Source organism: Scardinius erythrophthalmus (assembly GCF_964197995.2).
Source record: "Scardinius erythrophthalmus genome assembly, chromosome: 2".
In the NCBI taxonomy this organism is placed as follows: domain Eukaryota; kingdom Metazoa; phylum Chordata; class Actinopteri; order Cypriniformes; family Leuciscidae; genus Scardinius; species Scardinius erythrophthalmus.
Genome location: NC_138222.1, coordinates 41,034,722 through 41,050,846, shown reverse-complemented (window position 1 = coordinate 41,050,846; position 16,125 = coordinate 41,034,722). Strand labels below are relative to the sequence as shown.

Genomic DNA, 16,125 nt, shown 5'->3' with positions numbered 1-16,125 from the left:
ACAGTATGCCTATATTTTACACCAGCAGGACGACAACCGCAGCGGAGTAACCTGTGTGACTCGTCATATCCATAAACAGAGAGAAGTAGTTCCGGCTACAATGTTCTTCCACAAGACTCGTGCAGTTTTGACATAATGAGGATGACTGCAACTAAGCCTGTGGATATGGATATGAAAGAGATGCTCACAAACACAGAGCTGGTCGCAGGGTTGGTCTCAATCTCGCTGTCGGACAGTGTGCCACGGGACAGGTTGAGATGTTGAGCATGTCTTCCCGTCTGGCCATCTCCAGCTGTGCTGCTCAGGTCGCTGTCCGCACCCAGTGTTTCACCTGAGCTGTTACTCACCTGCAGATCCAAAGTCAGAGATCAGCAATAGTACAGCAAACAAGAGAGATTTTATGACTTCTTAAAGGGAAAAAAATGTACTATATGTACAGTATATATATATATATATATATATATATATATATATATATATATATATATATATATATATATATATCTGTATGATTTTTTTTCTGTGAAACAAAATAAATTCACTTTTTTTTTTTTACACTATTGTTCCAATGTTTTGGGTTGGTATGATTTTTTTTTTTAAGAAGTCTTTTACGCTCACTTTTACGCTGCATTTATTTGAGTAAAGAGTAAATCATGACACATTTTTAAGTGAACTATCCATGAGCACAAAGAGAAAGTAAAAAACTTTTCTATAATGCAAGAAAGAAAGAAAGAACAAGACTGTAAAAGCTGTAAGAGAACTGTCAGTGGGAACTACATATAATTTGGATATACAGTGAGTTTTGGCCGTCTCAGTATTGGCCGTGCCCTACCACTGTGCTAGCCTCTGAGTCCTGACTGTTGCTTCTCGTCAGAGCAGGAGGCTCGGAGCTCGCCAGGGACTCTGTATCACTCTTCTGGAGAAGGGATAAGGGAACATACAAGAAATAGTATGCATAGGTATATTTCCATGCATTCAACTTCAAAATAAAATCAAACAGTCGATTTATATTGTGATATTAGGTTAACACCAACCTGTGAACCAGACGTCACACTGAGGCCACTGTCAGCACTGATCTGTGATTTCTTTTCATCAGTGTCTCCACCTTCTAGACGCTGTTTTGCTCCATCGGCCCCTGTAGGAAACATACAATCAGCTTTTCCATCCATTAACTCTCTGCTCTGCATTCTGGGACATCACATGACTAACAGTGAGCTGAAGCCATCTCTGTTCTACAGAGCGACATGAAAGTTATCGGTTTCATCGTGGGGAATAATGCCATTTCAGCCAGCTGCCACTCATTAGACTATGCTGAGCAGACAGACAGACACAAATAATGCTTGGGGTCATATTGGGGAAACTCACAGAAGCACATCAGCTGACAGTGGGCCAGATCAGTTCACACACAGTAATGCTAGACAAAAGCAGTCACACATGCAGGCAAACACAGTCAACTAATCGAACAGGAGGAAGCTTCAGATGCTACTAGCGCACTCACTGCTTCTTAAATGAAGAAACCTATATTGTGCTTGCAAACCCCAACTTGGTTATAACTGATTACGCTGTACGAGGCATCATGACCAAAAAAATAATACTTAAGCTGTACTCTAAATCTTCCACTGTAAAATTAGCCAAGCGAAACAGAATGCATGTGATCTTTGAAACTCTTTTAATACTCGACTGAAACAAGTAACTGAAATCTGACATGATTGTAGTTTATCTCACATCTCATACTTGCATCAAAATATAGTAAGTATAAGTAAAATGAGGTGGAAAACCAAAGAATCCCTGTGTTCAGTGTCATTAATTGAGAAGTAACTGTAAAAAAAATATAAACAATACTAATCTCCTTAAAAATAACCTGATTACCATTTATTTTATACCACCTGATAAGAATTAAAAATAAACTAAATGTGGTAACTCAAAAAAATCTAAGTACATGTGAGATAAATCTACTCAATCATGGTTGAAAAATATGAATGCTTTAAAGAAATGACAAGTTGCCAAGTAAAACACAGAGCAAACCAGTCAAGAGTAGGAATGGGCATGAGTACCTGAGTACTGGGAAGTGATAGCATTGATTAATAATTATTTTGTGATTGGTTAAAACAGAATATCAGGTTGTACTTTGCAGTGTGATTGCTTTGATTGGAAGGCACCTATACACAGAGTCTTGACTTTCAGTCCGCGTGAGCAACGGCACTTAGAACACTGTGTATTCACAGGAACGCATTCTAGCCCAGGGGTCAAGAACTATTTTAAACGAGTAAAAATAAAAAATATTACTCAAATCATCAAAACACTGGGTGAGACGTTAAAAAAAACACTAAGATGCGATATAATTGCAAAAAATACTTTCTGACACAAGTACTCAATATCTGTCAAGTACTCAAGAAGTCAAATAAACCAAAATGCACATCCCTAGTCAAGAGTAAGATTTGCACACTAAGAAATATTGGCCCAAATATTGATTCCATTTCAATATGTACAGGGCTTATTTTATACCTCAAAACTGACTTTGGATGGATCGCCATTTTAACTTTGCATCTGTATACCTATGTACCGTATATATACCTTCCTTGACAAAATGTTTGGGCCACATGTTTAAATGGGCTTTTTGAGAAGTAGTTGAGTATTTGGGGGCAGATTCTGTTTTTACCCACAATAGAAAGTGGTTTAAGGGAAGAGGACTGGTGCAGGTAGAAGGACAGATTCCCTGTTTTGCAGTTCTGCAAAGGCAAGTCTAATTGGGTGCTTAGGGAAGTGATCTTACTCTGTTCTTTTTCCAAAGCTTTTTGCTTTCTGTTATCCTGGTGCTTGCTCCACAATTCTACCCAAGATGCATTGCAAGCAAGGAGAGAAAGACAGAGAGAGAATCAGAGAGCCGGTTGAATTGTCAGATATGGAGGATGAGCTGTTTTTAAGAGAAAAATAATAATAATAAAAAAAACAATAAATAAAACTGATCAAGTGTAAAGTCTCATTTTCAAAATGTAAGGATGTTTTGCAATGTCCGCATAGCAATATGCAATCTAAATGAAGGATCTGATGTCTTGTAAAACCATCCAATCATTTAAATCTAGTGGGGTCCCATTACGGGTCCCATTACAAAACATCCTAAGCTATGCAACCCTGTTCCTGAAGAGCCAAAATGATGGATTTCACAAAAAATCAGCCTCATGTCTTGGTTTTCTTTCCCCATTCTTGTCATCCATAGTGGGCAATGGCTCTCCAAGGTGAGGGTGGATGGTCTGGGAGGTGCAAAAGGCGTGAGATGAGAACGACAAATCAGCCTCACAGCTGGTGAGTGAAATGAGGTGTAGCAAAAGCAGGGCGTGCAGTCTCAAAGACATTCCGTAGAATTGCAGGTGCATTATTACCGAAGGACAGACAAGGCAAGGTAATGAGGGTTGGGGTTTGGAGAGGGGGTGGTGGACGATCCCCTGTACACAGACCCAGATATGACCGCCAATCAGAGGCCTGGGCCTAAAAATCCACAAGCCACTCCAGGTGTTTCAAATGGAAGCAGGTGTCTGCGGTTAGCTTTAGGGATCATCATAGGACTGTTAACAGGGGAAACAACAGCTCAGGACCCTTTTATAGAGAGTAGTGGTACAGTCCAAGACCTTCACCGTTCCACTATTTCACTCTCGGCTACATAGAGTCTTTCACTAACATGCATCTAATGGATTTAAGGTGAGTCAGGACTGGCAAACAGGATTTGAAAAAACACACGCTGAACATTCCGGAAGTTGTCTACGTAAATTAGGTTCGTATGCATCACAATATTCCAGTAATGTGTCTACACCAACCAATGCCCCCTTGGAATATTTGTTGGCTCCAAAAGCTACAGAACTGCAGAAGTTGTCAATGTTTTTGGAAGGATCGCTCATACTATAATGTATGAGTTCATTCAAAAATGAAATTCTGTCATTATTTACTTACCCTCAAGTCGTTGCAAATCTGTGTGACTTTATTTCTTCTGTGGAACAGAAAAGTAGATTTTTTTTTTGGTCTATACATTTAAAGGTCAGTTGGGTCAATGTTTTGGACAACATTGACTTTTAAAATATATAATTTTTTTTTGTTCTGCAGAAGAAAGTCAGTCATACAGGTTTGGAATGACATGAGGATGAGTAACTGAAGACAGAATTAACATTTTCAGGTGAGGGAACACTTGAGCCATTGTAGTTCTTAAGTTTTGGCACAAAGTCAGTGTAGACAATTAATGAAATAGAGGAAGCGACCCTAAGGGACACATGGCCCCCAGAGAGCTCAGGGAATATAACAAGCAGCGAGAAGGGGGGGGGGGGGGGGGGCATGCAATGAGGACTGCTGTTTACACACCAATAGAGGCAATAAAATTCTCTTCGTTCAGACTCCGTGTATCAAACTGCCGTGGCGATTTCCCAGAGGAAGGTGGTGGCAATTGTATACGGGGTACCAGGAGCACGCCTGCCGCCCTGGCGCTCTCCATTCGGCCTGACGGGCTCTCCTTACTGCCTGGGCTGTTAATCCCCTCTGTGGGGCTCCGTTTCCGCTTGTCTAGGTCTGTGAGCCACAAGCGGGCACAGAGGAAATAGAGCAGGGAAATAGAAAGAAGAGGAAATAGCAAAGACACATGGAGACAAAGGGATAGAAGTAAAATTTAAAGGTAGGTTACAGGTGATTTCTCTAAAAAAATATGGAAAAAAGGCTGAAACCCAAGATTATGTAAATAGCTTGTAGAGTGACTGACACCAAGCTGCACATGGCTGTGAAGAAGAGGAACAAGAACCTTCTAGAAAGTGGAAACTCTTTGTGTTGTTATATATCTATTGGTCTGACTGCAGGCAGAAACCACGTTTAATGCTAAACATTAAGATTTTTGCTTAATTTTGACATTCAGATGAAGGTTACCTTTGGTTTGGTAGTGGGTGCGCGCTATCTCTAGCAGACTGAAGACGCTGGCCATGCCTCCTAGGCCAGCATTAGTGTAAGAGTGCTCCAAACTGGACACTGTGCACTTTAATAGGTCCAACATGCCTTTGTACACTTTCCTGCTTATCTCCTATACGTATAGGTACACAAAAATATATAATAAGCAAAAGTTTTGCTTTAGCTCAGCATCAACTTGTTTGACTCATCATTTCTAACTCACCACATCTCTTATAACTTCCTGCTGAGCATCTTCCTCTGATTGGACAGCACGGTTGAGTTTACTCAGCACAAAGACACGCAGCTGTTCGTTCTCTAGTAGGCGGCGTACCTTCTTCATGTTGAGCCAGCCCACACCCTGCCCATCGAGCACGCTCTGGACCACCTCCTTAAGAAACTGCTGGTTCTCACTGCACAGCACAAAAGACCAGGTTTAATGGAGCAAGAGCCACATATTCACTTCATAGGCACTCAAAAGAAACTGCTCATATCCTGGGATTTTCACGCACAACCAATTCTAGGGTTGGTCCAAAAATAGAGAAAATATCCAGTGAGTGGTAAGTATGGTTGATCTCAATCCAATAGAGCAACTTTGGGATGGGGTGGATTGGGAGATTCATATCATGGATGTGCAGCCGATAAATCTGCAGCAACTGCATGATGCTATCATGTCAATATGGACCAAAATCTCAGAGTAATGTTTCCAGGACCTGGTTGAATCTATGCCACGAAGATTTAAGAAAGTTCTGAAGGTATACCTAATAAAGTGGCACGTGAGTGTACATACACTACCATTCATTTATTCATTCAGTTATGCATTTAATTGATCAAAAGTGTCAATGATGTTAAAACTATTTCAGTTTCAAATAAATTATGTTCTTTTGAACTTACGGTTACACTTTAGATTAGGGTCCAGTTCTCACAGTTAACTATGACCTTCCCTTCAATTAACTCCTAATTACTGCTTATTAATACTTAGTAAGGTAGTTGTCAAGTTTTTATGTATTGGGTAGGATTAAGGGATGCAGAATAAGGCCATGCAGAATAAAGCATTAATATGTGCTTTATGTCCTAATATACAGCAAAAATCCTAGTTATATGAATGCTAATAAGCAACAAGTTAATAGTGTTGATTTGAACCCTAAACTAAAGTGTTACCAAACTTTCTATTCATCAAAGAATCCTGAAAAAAACATTTATCATAATTACCCCCTACCATAAGTATGGTAGCACTACTTTTTTCATTTGGATTAATCACATCTGCTTGTATTTGTCTAATTTGCAAGATGTTTTGGATAATAGTGCATAAATGAAGAAATATGCAGTACCTGGTGTTGTTGGCTCTGCCCTGAGGAGATGGAGACTCTCTCTTGACAGTGGGGCTGTGCTTAATAACAGAGGATTTCTGATCTACCAGCGCTCTGGGAGCTCGTGCCCCTATAACAGAACATTCACTTTGTCAGACTGGATATAGACCTTACATGTATGTATGTATGCCTGTCACATGGAACCTGCTTCCATGTGTCAATACCCACCCATCCACCAACCTACCCCCTACACACACACACACACACACACACACACACACACACACACACAAAAGAGTGAATTCATTTTAAATCTTTAGTTAAAAATTCACATTTCACTTGAAAACACACATCTATAATCACCACAGCAGAAACACAATGACTACAGCATTAAGACACACAATGCAGTCTAAGGCCCCCACACAGATGTTTTAATCTTGTGTCTGGTAATAGTATAGAATCAATATAAGTAAAGGACAACACACACACACACACACACAGCTTTTAACTTGAAACTTGCAGATATTCCTTTGCACCTCAGTATTTTGGACACTGCAGTATGGGGTGTATTACATGACTAATGACGCTAACGTTGACAGCGGGCGACTCAAGGACTGGAGCAGTAAGGAGAGCTACAGTACAGGAGCAATGACGCTGGTTGGTGCAAACACACACATACAGGCAAAGAACAGAGTGAGAAAAACGAGTGGAAGAATGTGTGAGTGAGAAACAGACTGGATGGCAACAAGAAACAACAAAACAAAAATAATGAAATAAGCCCTCTCAGTTTAGATGATCATACAACACACACTTCCTATAGCTGTGAGTGTACGACGACAGCGCATACACTAACACACACAAATCAATTCAGAGTGTGTGTCTATCCAGCCTCTGTGCATAGATCTGAAGATTCACATGCATAAAGCACAGCCAGTGCATTGATGGCTTGTGCTACATATAAAGGCATTAAAAGATGACCCTGTTCACACACATTTCACACTGCGTGGCAGATTACATGTTAGATTGGGCCAGGAAATATTTTTAGACAAGACTTACATGCCACACAATGAAGTATGAATAACTATATGCTATTACAAACTTGCCAAAGATGCAGTGGACAGCTAATCATTCACGTGGCTTAGTGCACTGCGGCTCTACTGTGATAAGCTGCATTACACCTCATAATATATCATATCCTAACTAGTATATGTCCTTTATATATATTCTACGGTTCAAAAGTTTGAGGCCAGTAAGGATGCATTAAATTAATCAAATGTAACCGTATGGTTAACATTTATAATGTTATAAAATAAATGTCTTTCTTTCTTTCTTATCATCAAAATATCCTGAAAATGTCGAACAGTTTCCACAAAAATATTAATCGGCGTTTTCAAAGTGTTTTCAACAATGACAATAAAAAATATTTGAGTTTCCTGAATGATTTCTGAAAGATCTAAAATGAAGATTTCTGAAAATTCATCTTTGCCATCACAGGAATTAATTACATAACCCCCCCCCCCAAAAAAAAATAGTAACTCTAAATTGTAATAATTTTTGGGTAACACTTTATTTTAGTGTCCTTGTTACATTTTACATGTAGTTTCTATAGTAATTACTATACATTATGCATAATTACACGCAACTTATCCAAACCCTAGTAATCACAAGTAGTTAATTAATATTATGCACTATTTAAATGTATAATTACACTGTAACAAGGACACCTTGAGATAAACTAACCATTTTTGTAATAAGCTGTAATATTAAACTATAATCTTATAGTAATTATTACTAACTAGCAATAAGTTACTCTAAATTGTAATATTTCACAATATTACTATATTTACTGCATTTATTGTATTTTTGATTAAATAAATACAGCCTTGGTGATTATAAGAGACTTACAAACCCCAAACTATAATGTACAGTCAATAGGTTATTAATGTGCGATAAATACCAGTTAATTGCACATTTTTTCATAAAATCAGCACGCATTCATTTTCAAATAAATAAAATACAGTCAAAGTGGCCATTTTCTGCTTATTCTGCATAGATTACAGATCTGCACATTCGGGACATTCCCTCAACAAACATCACAAGATACTTTTTAAGCAGTATCACAGCAGTATCGTGAATACTTTTTGGCTTTTCCTTCACTATCTGGTCATATACTGTATATATGATCCTATAGTCTGATCCTAAGTCTCACAGACATCATCAGTCTCTCTATATGACATAACAGCAATCCTATTCTACAGGCCCAGTCCATCAACAGAAGACATGATGCATGTGAACAAAAGAGTCAAACGGTTGCAATCACAGTGACTGACATCCAACAAAAGGTGACAGTCGAAGGTGAGGAATGAGGAAGCAATGGTGGAACAGGATGCTGGGAGATGTAGCTGACTGGCTTTGGAGAAGCATGCAGCTCACGCAGCAAAGGGCGGAACCCACCTTCTCCGCTCCCCGGGCCGATCTCTGTTACAATCTCCATAAGAGAATTTAGCCCAAATACTGGACACAGAAGCCAGAATTAGTGCAGGGGGTCAAAGAGGGGACAGAGAACAAAACCGGCCCAGACAGAACCAGTCCAAACATCAACCCACAACCACAAGCGTCGAACACATGTACATATAACAACAGAGAAAACCAGCAGAGAGCATGGAATATGAAAGAGAGAGAGAGAGAAATAAGAGAAAGGCAGAATTCAGAAAAAGATAAGTATTTTAGTTGAGCATTCCAGACTTACATTTTAGTCAGAATATCTTGTGATTTGGAAGGTCTTGATTAACTCTGATTACATGTGTTTAATGAAAGAATGAAGCAGTTCTACAAAACTCCATTCATAAAACGAGCAAAAACTATTGGATATAATAAACAGAATTATTCATATTAGATATTAATATTAGAATTAAATAATATAATGTTTCAGCCATAAATAACTGCTTAGTGCTTTTAAAAACATGTAACGTGCGATTCATTTAATAAATAATTAAAACAAATTTGAAAGTCAGCATGCAATGAAAATCTTATTTGTAAATGCATGTTCTACATATTACAGTGAATAAATAATTTATGCCTATGTTTCTTTTCTTTTTTTACCTCATCATGTTTAATCAAAAATGTCCTAACCTGATCTTTCTGTGAAAACAACATCTCTCTAATAATTTAATCCACTTAAACCACTCCCCTCCACAATAAACCGCAAGCTTGCATTCATCAAGTGCAATGTCCATACCTCCAAAAAAGTTGAAGGAAAAAAAGGCCAAGAACACATTCTTCAAATTGGCACGATGTAACTGCTAGAGGGATTGTTTGTTCAATAGAGACACTAAAGATGGCCATTTGTTGTTCCTCTGTTTTGACAGTGAAAAGGGGTATGTGTGTGTTCACTGAACATTAAAAGAAAAAATAAATCGTTACCAGTCGACATGCTAGCTGGAATGCAGTGTGGTTTAGTCTCCTGCAGGGCTCTATTGGTTTTCTCCTGTACCCGGCTCTAAAAGCAGCATTGCTATTCTCTGCTGTAAGCTGCACACTTTCTGTGCATACAAGCTACAATCCTTGACATACCATCGATTTATTTTAAAACACCCCAACCACCAGACTTCAAAGTCTCCTTTACCGAGACTTTGGTAAAAATTCACCATCCATGTTTAGTGGAAACTACATTTCAGTTCTGTACCTGACCAGAGCTTGAAATGTACTGAGCGACTGCACTTCTCCCATTGTGGTTTTGTTATCTTCAATTCACCCAGGGAGCTCAGGTGGAATTGAAATGGAACAGACCTCAACTCTGTTTCCAATTGTGGTGACACACATAAAAGGAAAGATCACTTCAAAAACACACCGCACACAACACAAGGAGCAGTCAAAAATTATATCATTCCGATGCTACAGAAAAATATTTTCTGTATAGAAAGAAAAATGTTTTGAAATGCAACCATGAGCTGGCTGTTGTCTACTAAAAAGTGTGCCACTATAAAAATGTTCATTACTAACAATCACAGAGTAGAAACGGAGAAAAGGAGGAAAGGAATAGCGGATATATGTGAGCACATATATATCCCCCATCTTAGAGGTTCCAAACTGCTGTCCCATGAAATTTTATTTTCCAACCCTGAAATAGCAGACATTATCAGTTCATGACAAGTGCTGTTTGGTGTTTAGTTCAGATTCAAGGGTGTAAAAGGAAGCATCAGGGACAGGAGTTAGAAACCAATTCAAAGCTGTCAGTCAGGTTCAGAGTGAGAAAAGTGGGCAGAGTTTCTCGTTCTCTCAGGACTCATAGGGTCTATATTACTATAAACAGCAATTTGTTTTCTCATTAGGGCAGACTACAGATATGAAACATACCAGGACTTTCAGGACTGTCATCACCATCGTCTGAGCAACACAAACATCATCCAAAATAATAAACAAACAGAAAATAAAGTCAACAATAACAACAAGATCAATAAAAAAGAATCTTGGTTGCTAGCTTAGAAAGTGACTTCATGTCTACGCTAGCTAGGGCTGGAACAACGCGTCAACGTAATCAATTACGTTGATTACGTAAATTAGTTGATTTGCGTGGAATGCAACGATTTGTTGCGCTGTTTATGTTCCTCAATGATAGCAGCTGCTACTCTGGACATGCTGAAAATCAACCGTTATTACAAAAATATCAAAAGTGAGGGAATTTTTTTAACAGAGACCAAATAAATTCTGTAAAATTGAAATGGCCAACCACAGCAGCACAACTTCTATGCAGGAGCATCTGAAAAGAAAACATCCTGGGGCTCTCCAACCTCAAAACACGCCAGCTTAAGTGTTTGGACTATTATAGTAAATTTTACACAGCACTAGAATAGGGCTGGCAGTCCCATTTTTTTGTGCTTTATACGGCTGCGTTTACACAGCATTCAGTTTTATACAAATAGTGTGAGACGTGCGGCTCAAACGTAGCCTACTCTCTCCAACCGGTTACAACGCATTTAACGCTATTGTTGTTTATTTAAAATATGTAATGGATGAACTCGCGCCTCGATTGGACTCGTTTAATTTATTAATGTGCTGTCAATCGTAAAACTTGACGGTTTTATGGACACCGCCATGCTTGATACTGGTGCAATGGTTACCGCTATGGTACTCTGGACGCGACAAAGTAGCCATTGCAAATCCATTTGTCCTTCCTATGAGAAGAAGTATCACAAGTGCTTGAAGTACGTCATAAATAGAACGATCAGTTTACTGTTGTGTCGCGTCGATTATAATCTACTATCTATCTTTTGTCGCGTGTTTTATTCCGGTGTAGAATGCGGTTGTGACTTCAGCTGTTTGATCATACAGCTAAATGAACATTTTCAAGCAGCGACTTTAATCTCCTGAATGAACAAAACATTTCAGGATTCCTAATTAGGCCTAAACCTTTTTTCATAAATAGTACCATTAGGTAAATCAATAGATTGATCGATTGAAAAATAATCGTTAGTTCCAGCCCTAGTCTACTCCATCATTTTCCACTTATTCAGTTTCTTTTCGGAGGAAAGAGGAGGCATGATACTCGTCACTTTCAGGGCAGCAACACTGGATAACACTTGGGTTGGGGAAAAGAAATCAGGTAACATTCCCACAAACCTTCATCTGTGTCCTCTGTTAAATCTAAATTAAAATATTCTTTAAATGAAATACATAAAACAAATTATAAAGGAAGAAGAGAACAAAAGTGGAAAAATGAAAACTAGTCAACTTAAGTAAATAAGTATTTCCTTACTTTTTAACAGCTGAGGTTGGAGTCTTTCTATACCTAATGCCTGTACTAAACAGACTTATCTCGTTCACAAAAAACTCTTTAAAGTAATGAATTATTATTGTCTAATTCTACAACTACTTTGACATGTACTTATTTGACCCTTATTTGACTCATAAATAACTTCAGTGGAGTTAATATACAAGTTCAGACTAATTGGAGTGTTTCAAGCATTAGTTACACTGCCTTAGAAAAGACAAAAGGGTTTGGAGAGAAGAAGAGGAAGAAGATAACTGGACTAGACTGGAGGAATGAGACAGGGCGAGCATATGGGTGGATGAACGGGAAGGTCACATGGAGAGATCCGAGGGGATGTGTGTACCTTTGAGGCTGGGGAACGGTGTGTTCTTCTCTCGAGCTTTATTAGGCAGAGCCAGACTGGAGAGACTGAAACTGGTGCCGTGGTTTTTGTACAGGTTACCTGCACATACGCGATTCAGGAGAAATGTACAAGAGGGAATCACACGTTTGTGTGTAATCGAGTTGTAAAAATAGCAGAAATTTAGTCCAGTGTCCTAGTTAGTCTTCAGTAAAGGCCAATATGCTACTGAAGGTACTCTTTATTATAAATGAAAATTTTCATTACTGTTCAAAGGTTTGGGATCGGTAAGATGTTTTCATGTTTATGAAAGAAGGCTCATAAACTAATCAAATCTGCATTTATTTGTATACAGTATATTAATACAACGTAAAATACCTGTTTTCTATTTGAATATTTTTAAATGTAATTTAGTCCTATGATGACAAAGCTGAATTTTCAGCAACCATTACTCCAGTTTTCAGTGTCACATGATCCTTCAGTAATCACGTCATAAAATACTGAATAAAAGTATACATTTCTTTTGTATGAAAGAAATCGTACAGATACCACACTTTTGAACAGTAGGATGCCATGTAACCTTCACATATATCTCAATAATTTTAACGCTTGTTTAAGTTAGAAATTCAAGCAAATATCTTCAAAAAACATATATGTTCATTTGCGTTTTAAGTATTTTTATGTCCAATTTTGCAACGGGAGCATGAGCTACTAAGGAATGAATAGAGGTGATGCTAAGCTGGCCACTCACTGGCGAAGGACATGAGTCCCCCGAAGCCATCATTACTATTGTTGGAGATGGTGGAGTTCGGAGAGCTATTTCTGGAGTCTCCCTCCCCGTCAGATTCACCCGGAAGCTTCAGACTGCTGGGTCTCAATGGACGTGATGGCCTAAACACACACACACACAAGAGTGCTGGTCTGTGCAACTGAGATAACAATTCTGTGTGTTTGTGTAGGACTATTAACAAATACATACTTGTTGCCATTAAGATTCTGATTGAATCGTGGTGTGTAACTCTCCTCCTGCTCATCTGCTTCTGCATCTTCTTCTGTAGGGAAGCCGTACTGGGGTTCAAAATAGGGATTATCATACTCGCGCTTCTTATTGCCTGGGTCAACAGGCACCGGATCAAGGGTGGGTCTTGTAAAAGGTGGAGCACCCAATCCTGGGACAGAGTTCTGGATGGGCACACTTGTTGTCACCTCTACATCAACAGGTTCCTTCTGCTCCTGCACAAAGAAACACACACACTTTAGGTATCACACCATATGAGGCTATGCGCTAGATTCAGATATCACATGTAGTTTAAGCACTGACATGGTTGACTCCCTGTATGACTGTACTGGGGCTGGAACTGGCCGTGGTGCTGGAGCTGGACCGCAGCGGCTGGCTGTCCGCTGCCTCTAGGGGACCCTCTGGCTCTGGGTCACCGCTCTCCCCCTTAAACTCCTGGACGTCATGGATCTCTACCTCATTTGCATCTCCCAGTGCAGCATGGGTCAGGGGGTCAACATCTAAAGAGCAAATGGAACAATTATGAGGCTGAACTTCTCAACAGTTCTGAGTTTAATCAAGATTTAGCTCTATAACGTGATAAATAAGGTAAGATAAAGAGTCTATGGTTAGGAAAGAGACTAATAATGGAGAAGCTAACTTGGTGTGTCCCCCTGTATGTCCCCTTTGATCATCTCGTTCACAAAATCTCCAAGAGATGAGTAGGAAGAGCTGGAGTCATCATATGCTTCACTGTCACTACCACTGAAATAAACAGTAAACAATAACAAATAAATCAAATTTAGTCAAAAACATTTTGAACACAAAAATCTATTTATGTAAATATACATTACCATAAAGTTTGGGTTTGGTATGTTTTTTTATGCTTTGATAGAGGTCTCTTATGATCAGCAAAGCTACATTTATTTGATCAAAAATATAGTAAAAACAGTAATATTGTGTATAATTATTCTAAATTAAAATAACAATTTTCCATTTTAAAATTTAATTCCTGTGATGGCAAAGATGAATTTTCAGTCTTCAGTGTCACATCTCTCAAAAATCATTCCAATACGCTGATTTGCTGCTCAAGTAACTCTTATTATTATTATCAATGTTGAAAAAAGTTGTGCTGCTTAATTTTTTTTTGGCAAAATTGTTTATGATTTTTTGATGAATAAAAAGTTTAAAAAGTTTTTGTAACACTTCATTACTATAGTCTGTGCTGTTATTTTTTATTAATTTAAATACACCCTTGCTGAATAAAAGTATTCATTTCTACAAATTCAAACATTCTAACCCCAAACTTTTGAATGGTGTATAAAGCTGCACGTTCACAAAAACTAATAGACAAGTATAAGTGTGTAAAGTTCAACCTGTCATCTGTTGGGTCTGAATCATTGGTCTCATCCTGCAGGGGTCCACTCAATGCCTCTGCCAGACGAGAGTTTCCATCGTACACACGGTAGAATACTGGCTGTAACTGATGGGCGTACCACTTAGGCTTATCGCCTATTAGAGAAGGGTCGTACACATCTGAAATACACACAGTAATACTGACTACACACATAGTGGGAAACACATAGTGGACAGTCTTTCCAGTGAAAATGTACATGCAGTTAAGTTTAAAGCTGCCTTTACACTGCTTAGGAGAAGTTACAACTGAAGATGGGGCTGCGTGGAGTTGTCATCCTCTGCAGATGTAAGATTGGATTTGATTTTTTGCAAAGATGAGAATCATCAATCATTTCTAACTTTATGATAAAGACCCGTTACATCTCGAATGGGCAGATATGAATAAAGTCAGTCACAATTATTTAAATTATTTAACATTTACACTGTTAAACATTTGCCACAAGGGGGCAAAGTGTGACAGTCAAATCTGGAGGTCAAAGAAAAGGCAGCTTTCAGGTATATCTATGTCTCTTACTGTTATGAATCCTTTGGAAAGCCAGGTTGGTGGGGTTGAGAGCCCACTCTCCATAGTACTCCACCGCTTGGGTGTGGGAGAGCTTTTCGGTGAATCCACTCCGCCGCGGGCGAGAGGCTAGGAAAGACGTGGCCTGGAACGCCACCACAGGACGGGGGAAAAGGCGCAGAGTGCGTGTGTGCATCTGGAACCCTTGTAGAACATTTGGAGAGTTGAAGAATCTCACCATCGCCACCCTAACGGCAAGATCAATATCATGTACATTATGGGGCAGAACAGAACAAATATTTTATGAGAATTTTTTTTGGGCTTGTTTTAAATGTATTTTAAACAAAAACAATGGGTTTTATTCACTAATAACTGCATTGATTATCTGTATAATACACACAGGAGAAGTTCTCTCCAAAAAAATCTGATTCACAACGCATGCAAGTGCACGTAAATTTGTTCGAAGCATCATTGTAATGTTAATGAATTTGGAGTACTCTAAATGAGGGACAGCATGCCTACGTTTAGTCATCTACATAAAATGCGGCTAAATCACTTCCATTTAAGGAGTTTCCGCACAAACACGCTCTCGCCTGACAGGACACGCAGCAAGATCCTCAAGCAATGCCAAGTGTGCTGTCCTCAATGAATTCCATCTTAACATGTTTATAAGGCCAGCATGTGTGCTTTCAGTTGTTTGAACATTTTACATAAATTCAGGATACATTTTAGCACGAAAGCTATTGATAAATCATAATTTAAATTCAAGCATACAAACAGTTAGTGAATGAGACTGACTGTATACGAATATTTGAAATTCTAAATACATGTTATGGCTTTTGGACCTTTATATGTTAGGAAAAAAATCATTTTCTA

At 38.7% G+C, this 16,125-nt stretch overlaps 1 protein-coding gene across 14 annotated transcripts in view; it reads right to left on the bottom strand.

Moving 5' to 3' along the window:
* madd (MAP-kinase activating death domain) overlaps positions 1-16,125 on the bottom strand; it is a 63,834-nt gene that overhangs the window by 13,319 nt on the left and 34,390 nt on the right. For 3 of the 14 annotated variants that reach the window (XM_081359753.1, XM_081359765.1, XM_081359757.1), the window contains exons 11-26: positions 15,262-15,497; positions 14,708-14,867; positions 13,993-14,096; positions 13,656-13,852; positions 13,314-13,567; positions 13,086-13,225; positions 12,338-12,436; positions 10,581-10,610; positions 6,246-6,354; positions 5,141-5,327; positions 4,900-5,050; positions 4,348-4,551; positions 2,774-2,830; positions 1,035-1,135; positions 833-916; positions 189-347 (exon numbers count right to left, since the gene is read on the bottom strand). In XM_081359753.1, the coding sequence (XP_081215879.1) occupies positions 189-347; positions 833-916; positions 1,035-1,135; positions 2,774-2,830; positions 4,348-4,551; positions 4,900-5,050; positions 5,141-5,327; positions 6,246-6,354; positions 10,581-10,610; positions 12,338-12,436; positions 13,086-13,225; positions 13,314-13,567; positions 13,656-13,852; positions 13,993-14,096; positions 14,708-14,867; positions 15,262-15,497 (2,272 nt within the window). The remainder of the gene's footprint in view (positions 1-188; positions 348-832; positions 917-1,034; positions 1,136-2,773; positions 2,831-4,347; positions 4,552-4,899; positions 5,051-5,140; positions 5,328-6,245; positions 6,355-10,580; positions 10,611-12,337; positions 12,437-13,085; positions 13,226-13,313; positions 13,568-13,655; positions 13,853-13,992; positions 14,097-14,707; positions 14,868-15,261; positions 15,498-16,125) is intronic. The other 11 variants (XM_081359761.1, XM_081359754.1, XM_081359762.1 and 8 more) reach the window with 9 other exon arrangements.